We start from the raw sequence: 20,904 nt of genomic DNA, 5'->3' as shown, positions 1-20,904 counted from the left end.
TAGCACTTGCCTCCAGGCTTGTGTGCTTGAGAAATGAAAAGAAAAAGGCCAAAGAAAGGAAGCTAAAGGAATTCTGTTGATGTTGGATTTAGACCTGGACTCTACAAAACTTAAGTCGCCTAAGTTGACAAAAAAATATATAAACATGAATAAAAATAACAAAATAAAGGAAAAACGCTCGAAGAAGTGAAAACATTTGACATGAAAATGTTCTATTAAAAAGATACCAGGGCTGCAGAACTAAATTAAAAATCATCTCATTGGTTTACTTATAGATTTAAATTTGCATTGTCTCTATCTTCATATACTCTATTGCTGTTGACTCGCTTATTATCCCATTTTCTTCTCTCACAGTTTACGAATCCCTGATTAAATACTTACCATGTAACTTTCCCATCCCCACCCCCCGTCCAGAGCACACCCAATTTTTCCAATTTACAACATCATGTTAGCCAAGCTGTCGGATGGCCCAGCTTACGTATTATGCCTTAATGCCATTGGCTAAAAATCATGTTTATTGTCCAACCAGACATAAAATGCGCAGCCAGTGATTACAATAGCAACAAGAACTGGGAACAACAACTGAGCAACAATAACAACTGTTGTGTATTGTATTCTTCTTTTCTTTTTCTGTTTTTTTTTTTTTTTTTTTGTTTATTATTATGAATAATTAAGATTAGCCAGCCAGTTGAGTTGGCACTTAAAGTTTTTAATTATAAGCACTTTCGCCTTAAATGGTTCGGATCCATCACGTTACTCAACGACAAATGTTTCGTTCGTTGGTTAGTTCGTTCGCTGAATATGTGCAGCCAAATGGAAACCATGAAGCGACATTTGCACACAATTCCCATGCCGATGGCAACCAGCTTTATATGCCCATTCCGCCGGTTTCTAACCATCCACGTCCACGCCTATACACATGTTTGCCTATCATCGTTAGGCCAGCCTGCCAGTTAGTCATCAAGTCAAGTCAAGTAAAGTCTGTTCCTGTGAGTTGACGTGCTGGTCGACATTTAAGTTTAACTATAATAAACGATACTTCATATACAGGATAAATATAAACTGTACACAATGCATCGACTTGGGCATATCCTGTGATCCCTCTTTGTTGATTAAACAATGACGTATACCAACATCCCCACTCTCATACCATATTTTTAGGGTATCAAGAGAGGCCTCGACATCTGTGCATTGGCATTTACACGTTTTTAGTATGGTTTTTTTTCTAGGTAATTCAATCTGAAGTCTTTACACTAGGCCAACCCCCTGACACATTATAAATGTAGGATGAAGAAAGATTCACTTAATTTTTCTTTCGCTTGTCTCAGATTTAAGTGCTTATATAAAGAAATTATAGAAAGTCATTAAAAGATTGTATTTTTTTAACATTTTGGAGTATTTTCTAGCTCAATAATGATTCTCGTTGCAATTCTTAGCTCTAACAATTTGAGTCTTTTGAAAATCTTCAATTGTCCATTGCATACTTCAGAGGGCAATTTTTACCTAAATTCACCTTCAGTTGAGAGAGAATTATGTGATATTATAACATTACTGAATTCGAGCCTGATCAAGATAAAGGATATGTAGATAATGCCAATATTCGTTGTTTTTTTTTCCATAAAATCTATTTTTTTTTTTTTTTTCAAACAAGAAACAAGCCCAAACACTTTGCATAATGTTCCATTTTTTTGTTTCTGATTCGCAATGAAAAAAAGTACAAAACGGAAATATGAGGAGAAAATGGAGAATATGAAGTGGACCAAAATTTGAACTGCATACAGGAGAGCTAAGGGCAGCGGAGAGGGGGTTTTGGCTTGAAGGCCGTTCAGTCGAGTTTAGTTAATGGTCGGGGGCATTGGCTATCTGCCCATTTGGTTTTTTTTTTTTTTCATTCTGTTTGTTTTTGGCCTGTGTGAAGCTGGGGCCAAAGCTTTGGACTTTTATTATTATTTTTTATGGCCTACTAAAGAAATGTAAACCGAACCGAAAATGTAATGAACTGAGGCTAAAACTCAAACAGAAGCAACTGTCCAACTGGCCGACTGGCCGTCGACTAAGTGCCAAAATGAAACAAAATAAAGGCAAATGAAATGAAATGAATGAGCCAGCACGCACAGCAGAAAACAGCGGCGAAGAAGAGACCGTAGACTAAGGCAAACCAAATCAAATAAATAACATTAAAGTAAAATATATGTAATAAAAAATGACCATACACAAAGGTCATCCCCGACGTCCACTTTACCCCCCTAAAGGCCCTTAGATTACAGCTTTTCAGATCACATTTCTTAAACCAAAAAAAGAAAAATACAAATTAAATAATATTTGGTTTCATTTGAAAATTGTAGCCTTATATCTTTTTCACTCATACCCTCTTTCTCTCTCTCTCTCTCTCTCTCTCTCTCTCTCTCTCTTATGCCTATCTCTCTTGATGTTTTTCTTTTCATTTCTAAACAAAAAGCCATAAATATATACATACAAAACCGAAAATTCCATAAAACTTTTCTCCAATTCATAAAACAAAAAACTTTTTGTACTTTCATATGGGGCCTGCATCACACACACACACACACACAACCTGCTCCTTCTCACCCACCTCGTCCATCCAATTTCCACCGTTTCCCCCTCTCTTCAAATCCTAATCCATATATACCTACTAACATATTACTGCCCCATCTTTGGCTTGTCTCTCACTTTGTTTGTAGATTTATCTAATTTGTAAGTATATATTTATTTATTTGGAACAGAACTAAGAATAAAGTCTTGTTAGACTTGCAACTTGCAATATTTTCCCCCAGACTATTGTAGCCATAAGTCCAATTTAGTTTTACTAACAATAGCAAAACACAATTCAAAAAGTAAATAAAAGAAAAATGTTGAACCAATTGGATTAGCGATTTTCATATATTTGCATGGGAATCTTCCACAAAAAAAGGTGTTTTACCTCTAGAAGGATATTAAGGGTACTCCTACTATATTCTGTGGACTGTATTTTTGGCAATTTCTAACCAATCTAGGGATTAGTACTGATTATAGTTCCAAAATCGCAAAAGGTTTTTGAGCCAAGTTGGCACAATTTTTATCGAAAATTATTTAACTATAACTTACTGTTAGTAACTGAACAATTTCAAATCCAGAAAACAAAAAGAAGAAGGAAAAACACTTAAATGTAAGACAAAATTTATCCAATATATTCTCAAGAGATTTGTAAGAGCATTGCCGAGCTTTAACTATCATGTTTATTGGTTTTCTATGGTTTTTCACATTTCATTTTTATTTTTTGTATAACCGACCTTATCTTATGCGAATGCACCTGCAAAATGTCACAACACATTTGAATTTGTCCTTGTGGTTAGGTATTAAGTAGAGATAGCATTTTGGCTAAGCCGCATAAAGCCCAAAGAGCTGTCCCCGGAAAATTTGGTGAGCCTAAATACACAAAGCAGCAAAACACAGATACGGAAACAGAAATGGAGGCCAGCGGGCAGCAATGGCAGATGGCAGATAGCGGGGAGTTTTTACCTTTACCTTAAACATTACAACCTACATGCCACTTAAGCTCATACACACTCGCACAGCATAAAATCATTTCGAAAGGGGCTCAACTGGCTGGCATTACTGGCAAGTAGCTTAAATCCTTTACATTATCCACCACACACACACACAGATATACTTTGACTCACATGCATGTATCTGTATTTAACTGTTTTCAAACTAAGCGTGCCAAAGAACTGAAAACGTATCCAGAGTCCTGTAGCAAGGAGATCTCTACATAAAGGAGGTGACAGTGTGGCGGGCGGCAACTTTAGTTTAACAACTGAAGCTTAAATCAAAGAAGAAAGTTAAGAGAAAATTTCCCAACAATCTCTATTTAAGAGTAGCAATTGAGCATCAAGAAAGTTGTATTGGAAGTTTAGTTGGCAACGACTTGGCTATCATCTACTATCGACCAAAATCAAAACCTATTTCTTAAAAAGAGATACTAGAAAAGAGAAGCTGAAAGTGTTCTAACTAGGGATTGAAAACGTGATGCCCCTTGCATACTTTTAGGCCTAATACTTATTGCATAATCGCAGGGAAATATTTACCAAATATTTCAATGAAAACTTATAAGCTTAACTTTGTTTCTTGAACTCCCCTACACGCCTTCCAAGGCTGGAAGCCTAAGAGAGAAAGTGAGTCAAACTAAGAGAGAGAGTAACCAAGTGGGCAAGAGAAAATATCCTTCGTATGCAATGGCAAAACCACAAAATTTGTAAATCAAATGAAATAAAATTCAATTTTCTAAACTTAATGTTTTTATTTCCCATTTTGTTCTTTTGTTTTCGGCAACAAGGCTATTGAAAATTCTGATTTAAAATGCAAAATGGCAAATTGCTAAATTTTTATAAGCCATTTAATATGCCTGCCTGGCAAAAGTAAATTTTGTCAAATGGATGAACGTGTTAGTCCAAAGTAATTAAAAATTTGAGATAGCTTGAGTCACACAGTGCAGCTCGGTGCGAAACAATCTGAAAGGTCATATGTTCTATCTGGTCAATGCAAGGCGAGAATTCACTGTACTTCAAATGATGATGATGATGATGATGACGATTGTAAGACTTGTGGGGGCCGTAACTCGACGCTTACCGAGAATGTAATTAATTTACAAGATTTTTGCAGGCCATATGCATGTCAGTTAACTTGTGTTGTGTTTCATTGCTGATAGTGTAAACAAAACACTATGAAAGGATAGAGAGAGACAGACAGAGAGAGAGAGAGAAAAGAAAACAAACTAAGCTTAATCTTTTGCTTTCAAAAATTTCTGTGTCCTGCTAATTAGTCTCTGTCTCTGGCACCGGCGTCGCAGACTCAACTCAAATCAGCAACATTTTGTGAACTCATCAGTCAGAAATGCAACAGCACCAACAAACTACAAACTGCAACTACATCAACTGCAGTAAACAATAACAGCAACAACAACAACTAACTAACTAAGAAAAACAAAACAAACAATGGCAGTCAACACAAGACAAGGCAGTTTAAGTAGCAGCAAAGTTTTTCCTCCGTCACCCACACACACACAAGTTTTCTCCCTTCAGTGGGCATACCTTATCATACATTACTCCTTAAAGTATACTCTGCAATTGAATAAATATCACATACCAAATATATATACATACCTCTATAGGTACTTCAAAGCATTCTTCAAAAGCATTTTGGGGAGGGGGGTGGTAAAGAGGCATAATAAAGGAAAATTATAATGAAAATTCTCTTGAATTTCATTTGACGACATGAAAAACTGTTGCACAGTTAAAGTGTGTATGTGCGTGTGTGTGTGTGTGCAGAAGAAAATGTTTAATAAATATGAAATTGCTTACTTCTTGTGTATCTCTGAAGAATATCAGTTGGTCTCAGACCGAAAGGTAGTTTTTTTTCCATTTTGGGATGGTTTTTTCTTAAATTGTTAGTGATATTCAGTTTTTTTTTAATGAATCATTTGAATCATCTTTTTCTTTTATTTTAGAAGCGATGAATAAATATTGAGTACTTGAATTAAGAAAGGGTAAAAAGGTGCAACTAAGTTCAAAGTGTTTTGTCGTTGTTGTTGTGAGTGTGTATGGGTGGGTGGGGGATAAGATGGTAAGTAAAGTGTGTGCCTGTTGCAGTTACATTTTTAATTAGTGCTACCCTATTTGGCTTTATTGTGTAGAGCTATTTCGTATCGTTTGGCATTTGCCCGCCGTCTGATTAAAAATACCAAAAGAGTTGAACGAATTGGCGAGCTTAACAAACTGTAATTTTGACCTGATTTTAAATGCAGAAACGAAAAAAGAAAAAACAAAAGCAGAGTAGTTTGCACGAAATATTTCAGCTGCAGTTGCAATTTCAATTTCAGTGGGCAACAGGCAACATGTTGAATAAATAATGCAATGAGCGGACGCGCCTACAGGTTATGCTATACAATTTTTAACACCCAGCAAGACAGCACAACATGGCGCAAGAGTAAGAGCAACTGTAATTTACTATCTCTCCGTCCCTTTTCTTCACATATGTATCTCTTTCGTTTCGTATCATTTCAAGTTCGGTGTGTGTGTGTGTCTGTGTTTGTGTGTGCGTGTATGTGCAGCTTACAAAGCCGAACAGACATCAACACAAAAAACCTTTCACAAAATCTTGTGAGTTACGCACACATTTCAATTTCCGCTTCATTTACGTTTCTTTCTTTCGTTCTTGTATTTTTTTCATGCCTCTTCAAGCTGCTCTCAGCATTCTTTTCACTTAACACACATACATGCACACACACACGCACACACAGGCACATCATTAAAATTTCAAAGATAACAAATCAATGTTGGAAATGCAACAAACACTTGAACTTTATCCCAATCAGACTGTCTGTCAGAACATTTAAGTCTCCTGCAAAGCAAATAAATACACGCACACACACACACACACACTCGCACATACTTAAATCAAAATTGATCGGCTTACTGTTAAGAATTTTCAATTATTAAATTATAACATGAATTCCTTTTGCCAAAAGGATTTATTCAACTTTATCATGCTGTTTGATAAGTACATGCGTATATCAGTGCCCCCTAAAGTATGCCATAGACAGCCAATGAATTCACTTTGTTTGATTAAAAACCATAATGCACTTGTGGCAAAATAGTGTTCATTAATTAAATAGACAAATAATGTAAGCTAACAAACATAGCAAAACTTCTTTAACGTTTTCAAACACTTTGTATTGCATACTTAATAGGGTAAAAGATTTGCTTTTGAAACGTGAAATTCTTTTTAACATCGATCACAAGAAATTCTCTGACATCCAATCTTCCAAATTGAGTTAAATGGTAAAAAAAAAACGGCACAGGAACAGGAATAACGAAAGTTGGCTCAGTTTTTCTCCAGTTTGCAGTGAATACTTCCTTCGATCTACAGATAGCGTCCAAGCATCCAAGTTGAATACAAAAAGTCTCAGCGCATCTTTAGAGTCAGTTCTCTCAAGACCATTAAGGGCAGTTTTTACTGTATTACATATGTATGTGTGTGTGTGTTTATGCGAGGCAATTCCCTTTTTCAAAGCGAAAAGAATTTATGCAAGAGACGGGGGTGGACGGATGGGTAGGCAGGGAAAGGGGAGGGAGTGTAGTGTAAACAGAATGAATTGAAATAACTTTCCAGATAAAATACCAAACATTAGGTGGGCTTTGCACATGGATGGATGCTTCTTCTTTTTTTTTTTTTTGAAACATTTCCATGTCCAAAAACTTTTGAAAACTTCATGGTTCTTGTTGTTGCATAACGAGTGATAAATGCAATTTTTGCACAACGACCCCAAAATGCCACACGTACGTAAATCTTCAATTCAGGGACAGCCCAAAGTCCAAGGGCAAGGGCTAGGGCCGATAGAAGCGATAATGCTATTTGCTGCAACTGTTATGTGGCAATACAAACAACAACAACAACAACAATCTTGCCACAATTTACGCTCAACATGTTGCACCATGCACACCACCCAACCCGCTCATCCATTCAATCTATCCTTCTATCCATCCGCCCTGTTGCGCTCTACCCAAAGATGATGCATAAATTCTGGCCGTTGACAGGCATTGACATTATTGGCACTGACATGCCAATAATTCGCACTTGCCTTCCCCATTCCCACATAGCTCCCACTCTTTCTCTCTCTCTCACTCTCTCTGTCTCTTTTCTAACAGCTCTGATGATGGTGTTAGCTTACTGTATCCGCTTCTCCTCTGGGCTTACACTATCACAACCAAAGGAAAATTCGTATTGCCAAAGAGGAATCTATCTAATCCATATGCATGAGCTGGATGATTGGTATGGGAATTGGCCCATCGATTCCCTTTGCCAAGTAGAAATCAATTTGTAGTCATAGTTTTAGCTTTAGCAGGGAATATTTTAAAGTGTGTTCCGTATCCATGACCATGGACAAGACCGAAGTAAGTGTTATACTAGACTTTCAAATCTTTGGCGGCAAATTCACAGAGAGCTTTCACAGAAAATTCCATATCCGCAACATCAATTTTTATATGAGTTGATTTTCCCATTAATCCCTTTTCTCCACAAAAATAACTGTTATATTCTTTACAGTTTTAATGGTAAAAAGAAAATTGAGCTTTTCCGTTCTCAGTAATTTATCCATACGATACCTCCATCTCTTTAACCACTCATTATCTCACTCACGGCAGCTTTTTAGCTAATCTCACTCGGATAGTTCAAGGATACATCTTGCTTTGTTTGTCTTCAAGCTTTATCCGGAGGATAACTTATCTCATTATCTTACTCATTTCATGGCCAAGAATCTCACTCGGATAATTTTGAGCTTTTAAATCTACTCAAGGACTTTTCTGTGAAAATTTTGGTTCACAACCGTCAATAGATTTCCAAATGACATTTTCATTTCTTAAACTTTTATTTAATCAAAGCTTAAAACCAAACTTTTGGAACCAATTTAAACCCTCAACTGTTGTTGTCTTGGGCTTATATTCACAACCAATCCAATCTGTATAGCCAAATTCTTGTATTATTTGAAATATATATGCATAATCCAGTTCACCCATTGTGTCTGGCTCATTGCGGTTTGGAACTTGAGCGATTTGAAAATGTCCTATATACTCGCCATACTCCTTGAGACTGCGTGTCACATTGCCCTTCAGGCACTGCAAATGAAATAGATCGACCAATAGCTTAATATTATCACATTGAACCGACTCTAGCACTTCTATGGCCTTCACATAGGAGTCCATATAGTATTTGGGTACATAATATGGATTTATAGGTTCTACAAGGCCAATTATATTAGACGATCTTAGTTTCTCGGCAGTCAACTTCAAATTGGACAAATAGGTTCTATTGTAATCACATTCAAGTTGCTTATCTGTAAGTAAACCCGACATTAGATGTATTTTTTGACACTTTGCAGCTTTGGCAAATTCTATGGTTGAGTTCAATTGTTGTTGAAATAGTTTCTCAGCTCCTGGAATGCCAGTTGAGCCCCATTTTAGTTCATCCTTTGTTCGATCCGTAGCCAGATTCACCAGACTAACTGCCATACCAGACTGCTTGATTGTGGCCAGAACTTTTTGTGATTCGTTTCCATCTCCTGGACACGTCAATTCTACAGCTCGAAATCCATGCTGATGAGCCAAGCAAATTCTTTCAACAATGCTAGATGCCTTCTCCGTAAATAGAAAATTTAAATTTGCAGCAAATTTTAGGGCCATGATGTTTATGTTTATGTTTACGTTTCGCAACTATTTGGGCGATGTGTCATTTGAGTACTATCAGGGCTGATTACAAATGTTAATCGTTGCGGGAATTTTAAAAAATATGTTTTCATAGTGAGGAAATGATCTGATTTAGAGACTCTAGACTTCTTGTGTACCTGGTAAAACATTCTTTGCATATTCGGCTATGTGAATTATACCCAATTTTGGTGATGCTATATGTAAATTATTCCCATTACAGTACTCTGTATTAATATGTGGATTATGCAGCTCTGTAATCAGTGTGGAGCAGGCTGTGGATGAGTCTCCCGTTGATTTCAGTTTGTTCTGTAAATTAAAACAAAAATGAATTAATGCCAGTCAAAAAATCCTTAACTTCACATTACTAACCATCCAGAATTCATTGCCCGGCAAGGCATTGCCATCCCAAGCATAAGAGACAACCAAAAGCATGTTTTGATGTTCAGATTGCGCAAATTTCTGTGCCGGATCACGTTTGGACATTTGGACACTTATACCCTTGTGGGGATGATTAGCAATGGGTATGCGTGCATTATGATATAGACCACCGCATTGTGTTATTGTGAACCATGAGAAGTGGACCACCCCAATGTGAGTAAGGCATTCGCCCAGTTGCCTTAGACGTTGCTCGAATGTTTCCAAAAAGATTTGCTCCTGCTGCACGGCAACTTTCCATACACCCAAACCGAAACCAACCACATGTATATAGGCTAGTTTATTTGCAGCCATGGCTCTAGCCTGAGCCTCCAGCAGCAGCATGTCAAATGTAATGGCATATCGGCGTTTCATTACCATATTATCAAATAAATCTCTTTCATTGTTTGAAACATGACCAAAGCGTTGATTATCGGCATAAACCTCGCCATACTTAAAGTCTTCCGTCTCATAAAATTTACGCCAAATTTCTCGATAGCTTTCAGCTTGAGTTTTTGGCTCTGGTCCACGACGTCCATAGCCAGCCAATTGTGTGTTTTGTGAGCGCGATACGATAATGTCTTGGAACTCCATTAAATGCGGACGCGATAGCCGAGCTCCAATGAGACCCATGATTACGCCTTCGGGCTCTAGTTTTCGGCGATCACGTTGAATACGGCCACAATTGGTACGCTCGCCCTCATTGATGAATTCGGTATGCGAACTAACAGATAGTAGAGCAGCCATTTTAATATCATCATAACTAAGGCAATGCTCTAGCTTCAAAGGTGACTTTTCCTTGGTGGTGCCAATGGACTCAAAGCCGCCAGCTCCTTTATGACCGGATAAAAGAAGGAATGTGTCCTGACGGGCAAAGAAACTGGCGCATCGTTTTTCCAATAGGCGCTGAATAAATGCACACAGTGTGAGGGATTCATAGACAGGACGTTCCACCTCATTACCTAGAAGATAAGATGGCATATGTACAATATTTAGATGAACGAATGAAATTATTTAATTTTTCAACTTACTCCACCGCGTTTTGTGTTCCAAATAGTTGAGATACAATAACAAAGTGCGTTCATGTATTACTGGATATACAGAGGAAATCTGTTTTTCCATTTCTGCATGTCGTTCCATCGGCTGACTCATAACTCGACATGTATTTACGCCGAACTATGTGGTTTCAATTCAATTTCATCAGAAAGTACAATAATTACAATCAGTCGAAATTCAATTTCTTCTTACCGGCAATGGGAATTTCCTTGATTTCTGTATGAATTTTGAAACATTGTCGAGACCAGCTTTTGGTTTCTCTACTTTCTGACATTGTGCCAATAGTTTTTTGCCAAAATCACTCAATTTCTGAATTGATTCAGCATGAGTATTAGTTGGCCAAATAGCATTCACTTCGGGTCCAAAATCAGACATATCTTCAGCTTACAATGCGATCTGATAGAATTCAAATAACGATTTGGATGTATATAAAAGCTTTCCATTGCAATATATTGTTAAAGTGATCCCATACTTTCACCACATTGGTACATTAAGAAAGCTTATTTCCGATTGTGGCGAAGTTTATATACCCTTTTGAATTTCATCACGTTTGCTGGGTGGGCAGGTACGTTCCTTTATTGTCATCTATACTTAATTTTTGACCATTGGTTTTGCTTGGCCAGAATCCATTGAAAGTGTAATTCACAATGATAAACCTTATATGTATTTTTCCTTAGAACAAAAATATAGACATATGGATATCCGAAAAGCTTTTTTTCTTAAGCGGTTACAAGACGAACGGTGGATTTGATACACTCAAAAAGGCGTTAGGGATTTAAGGTAACGATAGCTTAATACATACATGTATCGATAACCAAGTATACTGTTTGGCAACACTGCATCGTTGGTAAAGATGTCCTGGCCACACTTTTTTAAATTCGCGGGAAGCATAAGCAATTTACCAACAGGCCTGTAAACAACATTGAATTGCGTATAATTTTGCAAATTAAATAATGGAGGCATTCGATCCACGGTCAGTTATTAACGGCGGCATGCTTAAACAATTCAATGGTCAGACAATTAGCATTATGGTACGGGTAGAGAGTGTGGCTGGTTCACAACTGGTGGCTACCTCCACAGATAAGCAGAAGCTGAGAATAAATCTGTCCAGCGGAGAACTATCTGCAGCAGAGGGCGCTTGGGTGGAGGTAATCGGAGTGCCTCATGGCAACGATACCATAAGAGCACAAGAGGTGAGTGTGAATCCCAAGACAGAACACCTTAGACAATATTTTTAAATCAATTTGTTTTTCTTCTTGGACTAGGTCATTGAATTCGGTGGAGAGGATATTGACTTCGACGTCGATGGCTATAATAGTTTGGCCCATTTGTTGAACAATGTGAAGCAACTTTTCCGCAGTGGATAAATACATATTTTAAGTTTTCTCATTAATTATTTTTCCGATTTTCCATAATACACACATCCTAATATAATGCAATTACAAAGTCGTTTCTATTTTTATAGAGATTGTGATCCAGCTTGAATTAAAACCAACCTTATGGGTTTGAGTTCTAGGGCCTAGCTTACAGTCAGACTTAAAATAGCTTACATTTTATAAGATCAGCTAATTACAAGATTGACATTTTTTCAAAAACGAGAATTCAATTTTTTATTAGCATATTCTCACATAAAATTTCATTTGTGTGTGTTGTATATATATATATTTATATGGTATCAAAAAACAGGCTATCTATCTATCCGTTTCGGCATTCAAATAACAACTATAGACAAACACATTACGCTTTAAAACTGAGGCTACTGCAGCACCGCTGCATTGGCAACCACACTAGGATTGTTGACCACTTCGCCCAGTGAGTCGAGCACCTCCTTACGATAGTCATCGAATTCGCCATCAATTTCATTGATAGTTTGATCCTCAATGACATAGAGAGTACAGCCAGTTTCACGTATAAGACGCTCGTCGTGAGAGACAATGATGACACCGCCCTCATACTCATTGATGGCCTCTGCGAGAGCATCAATCGATTCAATATCCAGATTATTTGTAGGCTCATCAAGAATGAGCACATCGGGCGCACTAAGGCACAGTTCGGCTAAAGCAACACGAGCTTTTTGTCCACCAGACAGATCCTTCATTTTGATGGTATGGGCATGGCTGACCAGGCCAAACGATCCCAAGGCTTTGCGAGCCTTCTCATGGGGCAAATTGAAGAGGCGCTGCAAATACTCAGCAGCGGATTCTTCGGCTGTCAGATGCTCGCCCGAATGCTGATCGAATCGGCCAACATGTAGTCGATGGTTCTTACGCTGTTCTCCCTCTTGTGGTTCCAGTTCGCCGAGAAGCAACTTTAGGAAAGTGGATTTGCCCACACCATTGGGGCCAACAATGGCCACACGACTGGTCAGATCAATGCCAAAGTCTGCCTTGATGAACAGAGGTTTCTGCCCTGGAAAGGAAAATGTAACATTATGCACGCCCAAAATTGGTGGCTGCAGTTGTGAAGGCTCTGGGAATCGGAATTTCACAATGTATTCCTTAGGACGTGCTAACAGCTCCTGCGGACCTTCATCCTCGTCCTGTTTCTGTTGTTTCGATTTGTTCTTTTCCTGCTTGCGGGTTAGGGATTCCTTTTGTTTTTTCTCAGCTGCCTTCTTGCTTTGACCATGTGCCTTGAGTTCACGTAGTCGTTTCTCTTGTTTCTCATACTCCTTGATCATTTCACGACGCTTTTGCACAAACATCTTCTTGAACATAGAGTAGTTACCCTTGTAGTACTGGAGTTTTTTCTGATCCAAATGGATGATCTCATTGCACACATTGTCTAAGAAACTCTGGTCGTGGCTAACAATGAGAAGAGTCTTCTTCCAACCCTGTAAATAGTTATCCAACCAAATGACAGCATTAAGATCCAGATGATTGGTCGGTTCATCGAGCATAAGGAGGGTGGGTTCCAAATACAGAGCCCTGGCCAAAGAAACACGCATCCGCCATCCTCCAGAGAATTTATTAGTAGGTCTATCCTGCATTTCCTTGCTGAAACCCAAACCAGCCAAGATGCGTCTCGCCCGAGCCTCTGCGGAGTAGGCCCCAATGGCCTTCAGTTCGGCAAAGGTATCATTTAACTCCTCTTGGACGGTTAAATCGCCGTTAGCAAATTGCTTTTCCAGATCTTCACTCTTTTTCAAGAGCTCTGTGCGTCGTACATCTGCCTCCAAAATGGTCTGAATGGCTGTCTTATCGGTAGCCACCACTTCCTGCTTACACAGCAGCACATCAATGTTCGGGGGAATGGCAAAGGCGCGTGTGGCTATATGACGTAACAAAGTGGTCTTGCCATGACCGTTGGGTCCCACCAGACCATAGCGACGACCGTGGGCGATCAATAGATTGGCGTTCACAAAAAGATCGTTACCTAAAAGACATTACAACATAGAAAGTTGGGACGATGGACACACTACAATGACTCACCTTTAGCCGAAATTGTGAAATTCTCAATTTTAATATCTACAGCATGCTCCAATGCAGCCTGCTGACCTGCACTTTTTTGGACTTGTGACATGGTGAAATTGTTATCCAAATCAGAGTGGCCAGAACCACCCTTCTTGGTCATTAACTCCATTTGACGTTCATATTCTTGTTGCTTCTTTTGCTTCTTTTTCTCTTTATGAGTGAGTTTCTTCTCCTTGTTGTCCACTTGTTGAGAATCTTTCTCCTCTTCGGCTTCATCTTCGTTTTCGACTATCGCTTCGGATTCGGGTGTAACTACTGTAGAATCTTCTAGTTTTATGGCCGCTACCTTTTCATTTAGACCTGCCTCCGTTTCATTATTTGCTTCCTGCTTCTTTACCGGATCTACTACCTCAGCAGCGGGTTGAGCTTCGCCTTCTTTCTCATCTTCTCTCGGGGAAATGGATTTCTTCTGCTGTTTGTTAGACTTCTTGGGCGCTGGCTTGACTTCTTCCTCTGGCTCCAAGTCATCTTCCTCGTCCAGTTCATCTTCTAACTCATCCTCATCCTCCACCTCCTCCTTCAGCTGGAATTTATTTTTTGGCTGCTTCTTCTTTGATTTCTTAGCTATTTCTGGTGCAGCGTCTGACTCTTCCTCTTCTGATTGAACTTCGAGTTCTAGGTCTGGCGTTGGCTCATCATCATCACTGAAACCAGCGTGCGCTTTCTTTTTGTTTTTCTTATTTTTCTTACTCTGCTGCTGCTGTTTTTTGGCTGCCGGACGAGCAGCTCCCACCTCATCATCGTCATCAAGATCTTCTACTTCATGTGGCTTTTGCTTGCCAATTGGCTTTTCATCTTCATCTTGATCACTCCAGTCATCATTCTTTTTACCCTTTTTACTTTTCTTTGCAGATTTCTTTTGTTGCTGCTTGCTTTGATTGGAGGAGGCTATGCTTTCAAGGTCGTCTGCCTCCTGGCGCGTGGGCTCTTCATCGCTAGAATCACCGCCACGTTGTTTGCCTTTCTTGCCACCCTTCTTGGCCGTTTGCTTTTTCTCTGGCACTTTCTCCAACTGTTGTTCGTCGTCATCGTCGAACAACTGCTGTTGCTTCTTTTTACTCTTGGCCTTTGACATTCTGTTTTAATCCGGATTTTGTACTCTGTTTTGATCCTGAATTTCGGTTCTGTTTTAATCCTTATTTCCGCAATCCGCGAAAACTCCACAGAGCAAAAGTGTTTTATACTTCTGGTATTTTTTTTGGCCTTCGGTATTTTGGATTTCTTTATGCCGAACAGCGTGACCATACCAGACGGGCCAGTATTGTAAATTTTTTGACACGAATATAAAATTTTTTGCCACCAATAGAAGAAGAAGATTATGAATAACGAATTTTGGCGAAAACACAATTTCTGAATTTTGAACCACTGAAAGTTTTTAAATAGCAGATGACCTGTTAAATTCTACTTTCATATAGAATATTTAATGCAAAGTCATTCAGCCAGTTAGTGTGTAAAATTAAAAGCAGTTATTAAGAAATTCAAAAACTATCGATTTAGCTTGGTTTCTATTTTCACGACAGTGACGTCACATTTACATGTTATCGATATCACAATGAAGTGTAAATAGAGTAACTGCGTATCCAATCGATATATCGATAATTTTACTCCCTCAAATGTCGTCAAAACAATATAATTGTTTTATAAACAATTAATCACCAATATAAACAATATATATACATGTATATATTGAAATGTATATAAAGTCTAAATAGTTCCATTAATGTGTGTGCATGTCTATGCGTGTGTGTGTGTCTTCGTGCGTGCGTATGCGTATTTCTGTTGTGTGTGTGTGCTGATGATGTGAGATCTAAGCCCCAAGCCTACTACAAAAAACCAGCAACAAAATAACAACAAAAACATAAAACCAAGCGGAAAAATACAATAATTATTAGTAGTTTAAAGAGAAAACATAAGCCATTAACACAGGCAAAGACGACTACAACAATAGAAACAACAACATCGACAACTGAGAGGCGAAAAGGTGGTTAGTTAAAGTTTAACAACAACGAAAACAGAAGACCTTGAAAAAACTAAAAAAAAAAATAAATTATAAAATATTAACTAGCGAAAGAGAGAGACGGAGTGAGAAAAAGAGAAAGAGTGCGGAAGAGAGAGAGCGAGTGCAAGGGAGAAGAAAATTCTCTGTTATGGAGAAAAGAAAAATTCAAAAGAAAATAGCAAAATAGCAGAATCAAAACAAGGCGCAAAATAACCGTTTTACATAAAATGGCAGCAGCAGAGACAACGACAGCCACTGCCTCCGCCTCTGCTACGGCCTCAGTCGGAGCTGACGTCGCAGTTATGGCAACAACAACAACGACAACGGGAACCTCAACAGCTGCTGCTGCCGCCGCCGCTGCGGCCGCTGCCGAGGCCGCCAATGGCCGGGAGGCTCGAAATTTGGCCGAAAAGCAACGCAGGGATAAACTTAATGCCAGCATCCAGGAATTGGCAACAATGGTGCCACATGCAGCAGAATCGACGCGTCGACTGGACAAGACAGCGGTGCTACGATTTGCCACGCATGGATTACGTCTGCAATATGTCTTTGGCAAGTCCGCTCTGCGGCGGCGGCGGAAATTGGGCCTAAAGGGCTCTACCTCATCTCATGAAACGAATCCCCTGCTGACCGACACCCTGATGCAGTTGCTCGATAGTTTCTTCATCACATTAACCTGCAACGGCCAAATCGTGCTTGTCTCGTCCAGTGTGGAGCAATTACTGGGACATTGCCAATCGGATTTGTATGGTCAGAATTTGCTTCAGATAACACATCCCGACGATCAGGCGCTACTCAGGCAACAGCTCATACCACGTGATATCGAGACCTTGTTCTATCAGCAGCAACAGCACCAACAGCAGCAGCATACACTGGCGTCGACGTCGACGTCAGGCAGCGATGATGACGACAACGTTGACGAGGAGATGGAGGAGGATCAGCAGCAGCATGTAAATCAACTGGAGCCATCCGGTGTTCATCCGCCCAGTCCGCGTACCATTGCCCATTTGGCGGCCATTGATGAACGTCTTCGTTCCGATCGCCGTTGCTTCTCCGTACGTCTATCACGTGCCTCCACTAGGGCCGAATCCACGAGACACTATGAATTGGTCAAAATTGATGGCTGCTTTCGACGCAGTGACTCATCGCTGACGGGTGGAGCAGCTGCCAATTATCCTATTGTTTCCCAGCTCATTCGACGATCACGTAACAATAATATGCTTGCTGCGGCAGCAGCAGCGGCCGCGGCAGCGGCTAATACCAATGCCACGCCTACAACAGCAACGATACCACCCTGCCTCCCGCAGCATGATGCCATTGCCCAGGCGGCTCTCCATGGCATCAGTGGCAATGATATTGTACTTGTGGCCATGGCCAGAATAATAAGAGAGGATCCAGAAGTGGATGATACTTCTGCCCCGAATGCCACCCCCCATCTATATACACCGCTTAGTTTACTTTATCGGCAACCTGAACCGTATCAATTGGAGTATAAGACAAGGCATCTCATAGATGGCAGCATTATTGACTGTGATCAGCGTATTGGCATTGTTGCCGGCTACATGAAAGATGAGGTGATTATCCTTAGATAAGATTTTTCCCCCCTTCCAAAAGGAGAGATTACATAAGTCTCATTCCGCCATACATACTCTTACCCACTACGAGAACATTAGTTTTGAGAACATTTTGAAATATTGCTTATTATTATTATTTTGTTCAACAAGTTGATAGATTAACACATTTGCCTTATAAAATGTTCAAAAGATTTCTAAACCTTTCTTCAATTAACCGTTTATCTTTATTCTTTATGTGGTCTCCAGTAGACTCTCTATTTCTCAAAGTCATACGAAATTCAATTACGGGATCTAGAAATATCAGTAATCAATAATCTATATACTATATACATACATTTTGCAATTTGGGCGACAAAAACAATAATACCCTTGCGAAAGTGTATGTGATTAGATCAATTCAAATAGTTTTTCTTTTTGGGGCGTAGAAAAAAAAAAGCAAAAGGAAAAAAAGCCTTATGTAATCCCCTAATCATTTTGATGGCATTTGGAATGGTTGATGGGAATCTTTTGGACTTTTCTATATCGTACATGTAATTGATTTATGCCATGTTATTGGTGTTTTGTTCTTTTCTTTTAAGGTACGCAATTTGAGCCCATTTTGCTTTATGCATTTGGATGATGTGCGCTGGGTAATTGTGGCACTTAGACAAATGTATGACTGCAATAGCGATTATGGTGAGAGCTGTTATCGTCTATTGTCCCGCAATGGACGTTTCATTTATCTGCAGACAAAAGGTTTCCTCGAGATTGACAAGAGCACGAATAAGGTGCATTCGTTTCTGTGCGTTAATACGCTGCTCGATGAGCAGTCTGGCAAACGTAAAGTCCAGGAAATGAAAAATAAGTTCTCGACAATCATTAAGGCCGATATACCAACGCATACAAGTCCAGATTTGCCTGCATCGAAAGCCCCACAACAGTTGGAAAGGATTGTCTTGTATTTAATTGAGAATCTGCAGAAAAGTGCAGCAGGGCAACAACAGCAACAACATCAGCAACAACAGCACCACCAACAACAGAACCAGCGGCAATCTTCGGTAGAGCCAATGGAGATTATGGATGATGGATATAGCTCGCCCGCCTCAACAGCCACAACATTAACGCTGGAGGAGTTATCACCATCACCATTGCCACCACAATTGGCATTAGTGCCACCAGCACCGTCATCAGTCAAACATTCGATAACCCAGTCCGTGAATGTTGTCAATACAGCGGCACGAAATTTGCAATATAATCAACATGAGTCTATACAACTATCGCCAGTTGCTAGTCCCAGTTCTAATCCCTGTCCCAGTCCACAAGGTGGCTCACCTTCGCCACCATCTTCTGCACCAGAACGCCCCAGTGTATTGAAGAAATCGCCGCCAAATCAATTACATGCTGCCTTAACAAGCACGCTGCGTTGCCTGGACAACAAGCTCTCCACACTGGATGAAGAGGTGCAATCACTATATCAACAGCAACAGGAACAGCGCAGTACATTACTTCCAAAGCTGGAGCAGCAAATGGATGCCATTATGTTGGAACATCAAAAGCAAAAACAGATTCTGGTCAATATACAAAGCGAATATGATGATGCGACAGCGCTTCCGCAATCACTCCCACATCCATCACATCCCCACCCGCACCCAGTTAAGCCGCAGGCCGTCTCAGTGATAACCACCGCCACAACAAACAGCAGCACCACAAATCGCAGCAGCAATAGGAACACCAATGGCACCACAAGCCAACAAATGAAGCAACAGCGGCGTGTGCTTTAGTGTTAGCCTTCGGATTGTTCGATATTAACATTATTTTTTGCGCTTTCGTTATTTATTTATTTAAGATCCATTAGCCTTAACAGAGTATAATGCGGTGTTTGACCCAGGCTTCATATGCTTAGAATAACCCCCTCTTAAGTGTATATAGTAGATAGAATTGGACAGATTTTCTTTTACCCAATTTACTCGAGTTTTTTATGATATTTATGGTACAAATTATGGTCTATTCTTTTACTTCATCCATCTAATGTATAACTAATGAATTTGTTATTAGTTTAGCATTCTTTTTGCAACTATTTCATTTCGTTTTGTCGGAATATGAACCAAAAAATACTCAAAATAATAGAAAATCAAAGAAGTCTGGGCTAAACACCATTATCTCTAAATGGGAGAAGGAGATCAGTTATTATTATCTGATTTTTTGTTTTGCATGGAACCCTTATAAAAATAATATTTACGGGGATTTTTTTTTTCGTTTAAGAGGGACATGCTATCTTATCTTGATATATATATATATATATATATATATATGTATATCAGGCGAGCATTTCTTGGAATGTATATAGTATACATATATATAGAATAGATATGTGTGCTATATACTTTTCTTGCTGAAAAGGACTGGGCCGCGTTTTATGTTTGCCTTGTCAATTAGAACCTTTTTTTGTTTTATAGCGAAAATTTTTTTATTTTAATTCTGTAGCTATTATGAATTTAATATACATACATATATACATGTGTATATATGGTATATATATATAGTTTGTGTAGCTAAATTTTTTCTTTTTTTTTCATTTATGTGTGTTTACATGCCTCGGCGCTCGTTTTTCTAGTATGTACACATAAGTTTAATGTTAATTGTTAAGCAAATTGTAAAAAGTTAATAAGAAACTAAAAAATTTTTTTTATTTCTATGAGTTGTGCTCTTTAATCACTTTTCGCTTATCTAAGTTTATATATGTATATAGGTTGTACACATATCTAAATATAAATATCAATTTTTCTTTTGCCTTTTTGTGGAATATTCTACAATTATTTTGTTTTTTTTTTTTTTGAATGTTTGTTTAACTTATTTTCTAAAAGTTAGTCGTACAGTTCTAGCTATATTTAAGGAATTATGTAATTTAATGTTATATACTATATAATTTTGCGTTGTTTTTCGACAGGTTTTTTTTTGCTAAATTTTAGCATTAAAAATGAATTAGCTTGTAAAATAATAAATAAAAGCTAACAATAATAATGATTAAAACCAAAACCAAAAACCAATTCAAATAATTCGTATAATTATTACCGATAAGCTGCCATAAATGGTGAGACATATAATTATGATGCGCATTGTATTGCTGAAATCCGGAAATGAAGTGATAATTA

At 38.7% G+C, this 20,904-nt stretch overlaps 5 protein-coding genes across 5 annotated transcripts; 2 read left to right on the top strand and 3 right to left on the bottom strand.

Moving 5' to 3' along the window:
* Window positions 1–8,403: 8,403 nt before the first annotated feature.
* On the bottom strand, window positions 8,404–9,233 carry LOC137586730 (putative hydroxypyruvate isomerase). Its single transcript, XM_068302864.1, has one exon. It carries the CDS (start codon window positions 9,231–9,233, stop codon window positions 8,430–8,432), a length of 804 nt encoding a protein of 267 aa, XP_068158965.1. The 3' UTR covers window positions 8,404–8,429.
* Window positions 9,147–11,387, bottom strand: LOC137586729 (uncharacterized). Its single transcript, XM_068302863.1, has 5 exons — window positions 10,920–11,387; window positions 10,703–10,847; window positions 9,627–10,633; window positions 9,395–9,563; window positions 9,147–9,299 (listed from the first exon to the last, which is right to left on the bottom strand). The coding sequence occupies exons 1-5, from the start codon at window positions 11,100–11,102 to the stop codon at window positions 9,280–9,282; spliced, it is 1,524 nt and encodes a 507-aa protein (XP_068158964.1). The 5' UTR covers window positions 11,103–11,387; the 3' UTR covers window positions 9,147–9,279.
* A 201-nt stretch (window positions 11,388–11,588) lies between these two features.
* RPA3 (Replication protein A3) lies at window positions 11,589–12,166 on the top strand. The gene is made up of 2 exons (XM_068283653.1): window positions 11,589–11,920; window positions 11,993–12,166. Exons 1-2 carry the CDS (start codon window positions 11,681–11,683, stop codon window positions 12,092–12,094), a joined length of 342 nt encoding a protein of 113 aa, XP_068139754.1. The 5' UTR covers window positions 11,589–11,680; the 3' UTR covers window positions 12,095–12,166.
* Window positions 12,167–12,310: 144 nt separating this feature from the next.
* Window positions 12,311–15,409, bottom strand: LOC137571920 (ATP-binding cassette sub-family F member 1). The gene is made up of 2 exons (XM_068283651.1): window positions 14,159–15,409; window positions 12,311–14,102 (listed from the first exon to the last, which is right to left on the bottom strand). Exons 1-2 carry the CDS (start codon window positions 15,273–15,275, stop codon window positions 12,484–12,486), a joined length of 2,736 nt encoding a protein of 911 aa, XP_068139752.1. The 5' UTR covers window positions 15,276–15,409; the 3' UTR covers window positions 12,311–12,483.
* A 393-nt stretch (window positions 15,410–15,802) lies between these two features.
* Met (Methoprene-tolerant) lies at window positions 15,803–20,052 on the top strand. The gene is made up of 2 exons (XM_068283652.1): window positions 15,803–17,773; window positions 18,352–20,052. The coding sequence occupies exons 1-2, from the start codon at window positions 16,427–16,429 to the stop codon at window positions 19,531–19,533; spliced, it is 2,529 nt and encodes an 842-aa protein (XP_068139753.1). The 5' UTR covers window positions 15,803–16,426; the 3' UTR covers window positions 19,534–20,052.
* The last annotated feature ends 852 nt before the right edge of the window (window positions 20,053–20,904 follow it).

Source organism: Drosophila tropicalis, unplaced genomic scaffold (assembly GCF_018151085.1).
Source record: "Drosophila tropicalis isolate 14030-0801.00 unplaced genomic scaffold, ASM1815108v1 contig_158, whole genome shotgun sequence".
Classification (NCBI taxonomy): domain Eukaryota; kingdom Metazoa; phylum Arthropoda; class Insecta; order Diptera; family Drosophilidae; genus Drosophila; species Drosophila tropicalis.
This window is presented reverse-complemented; position numbering and strand designations above follow the sequence as displayed.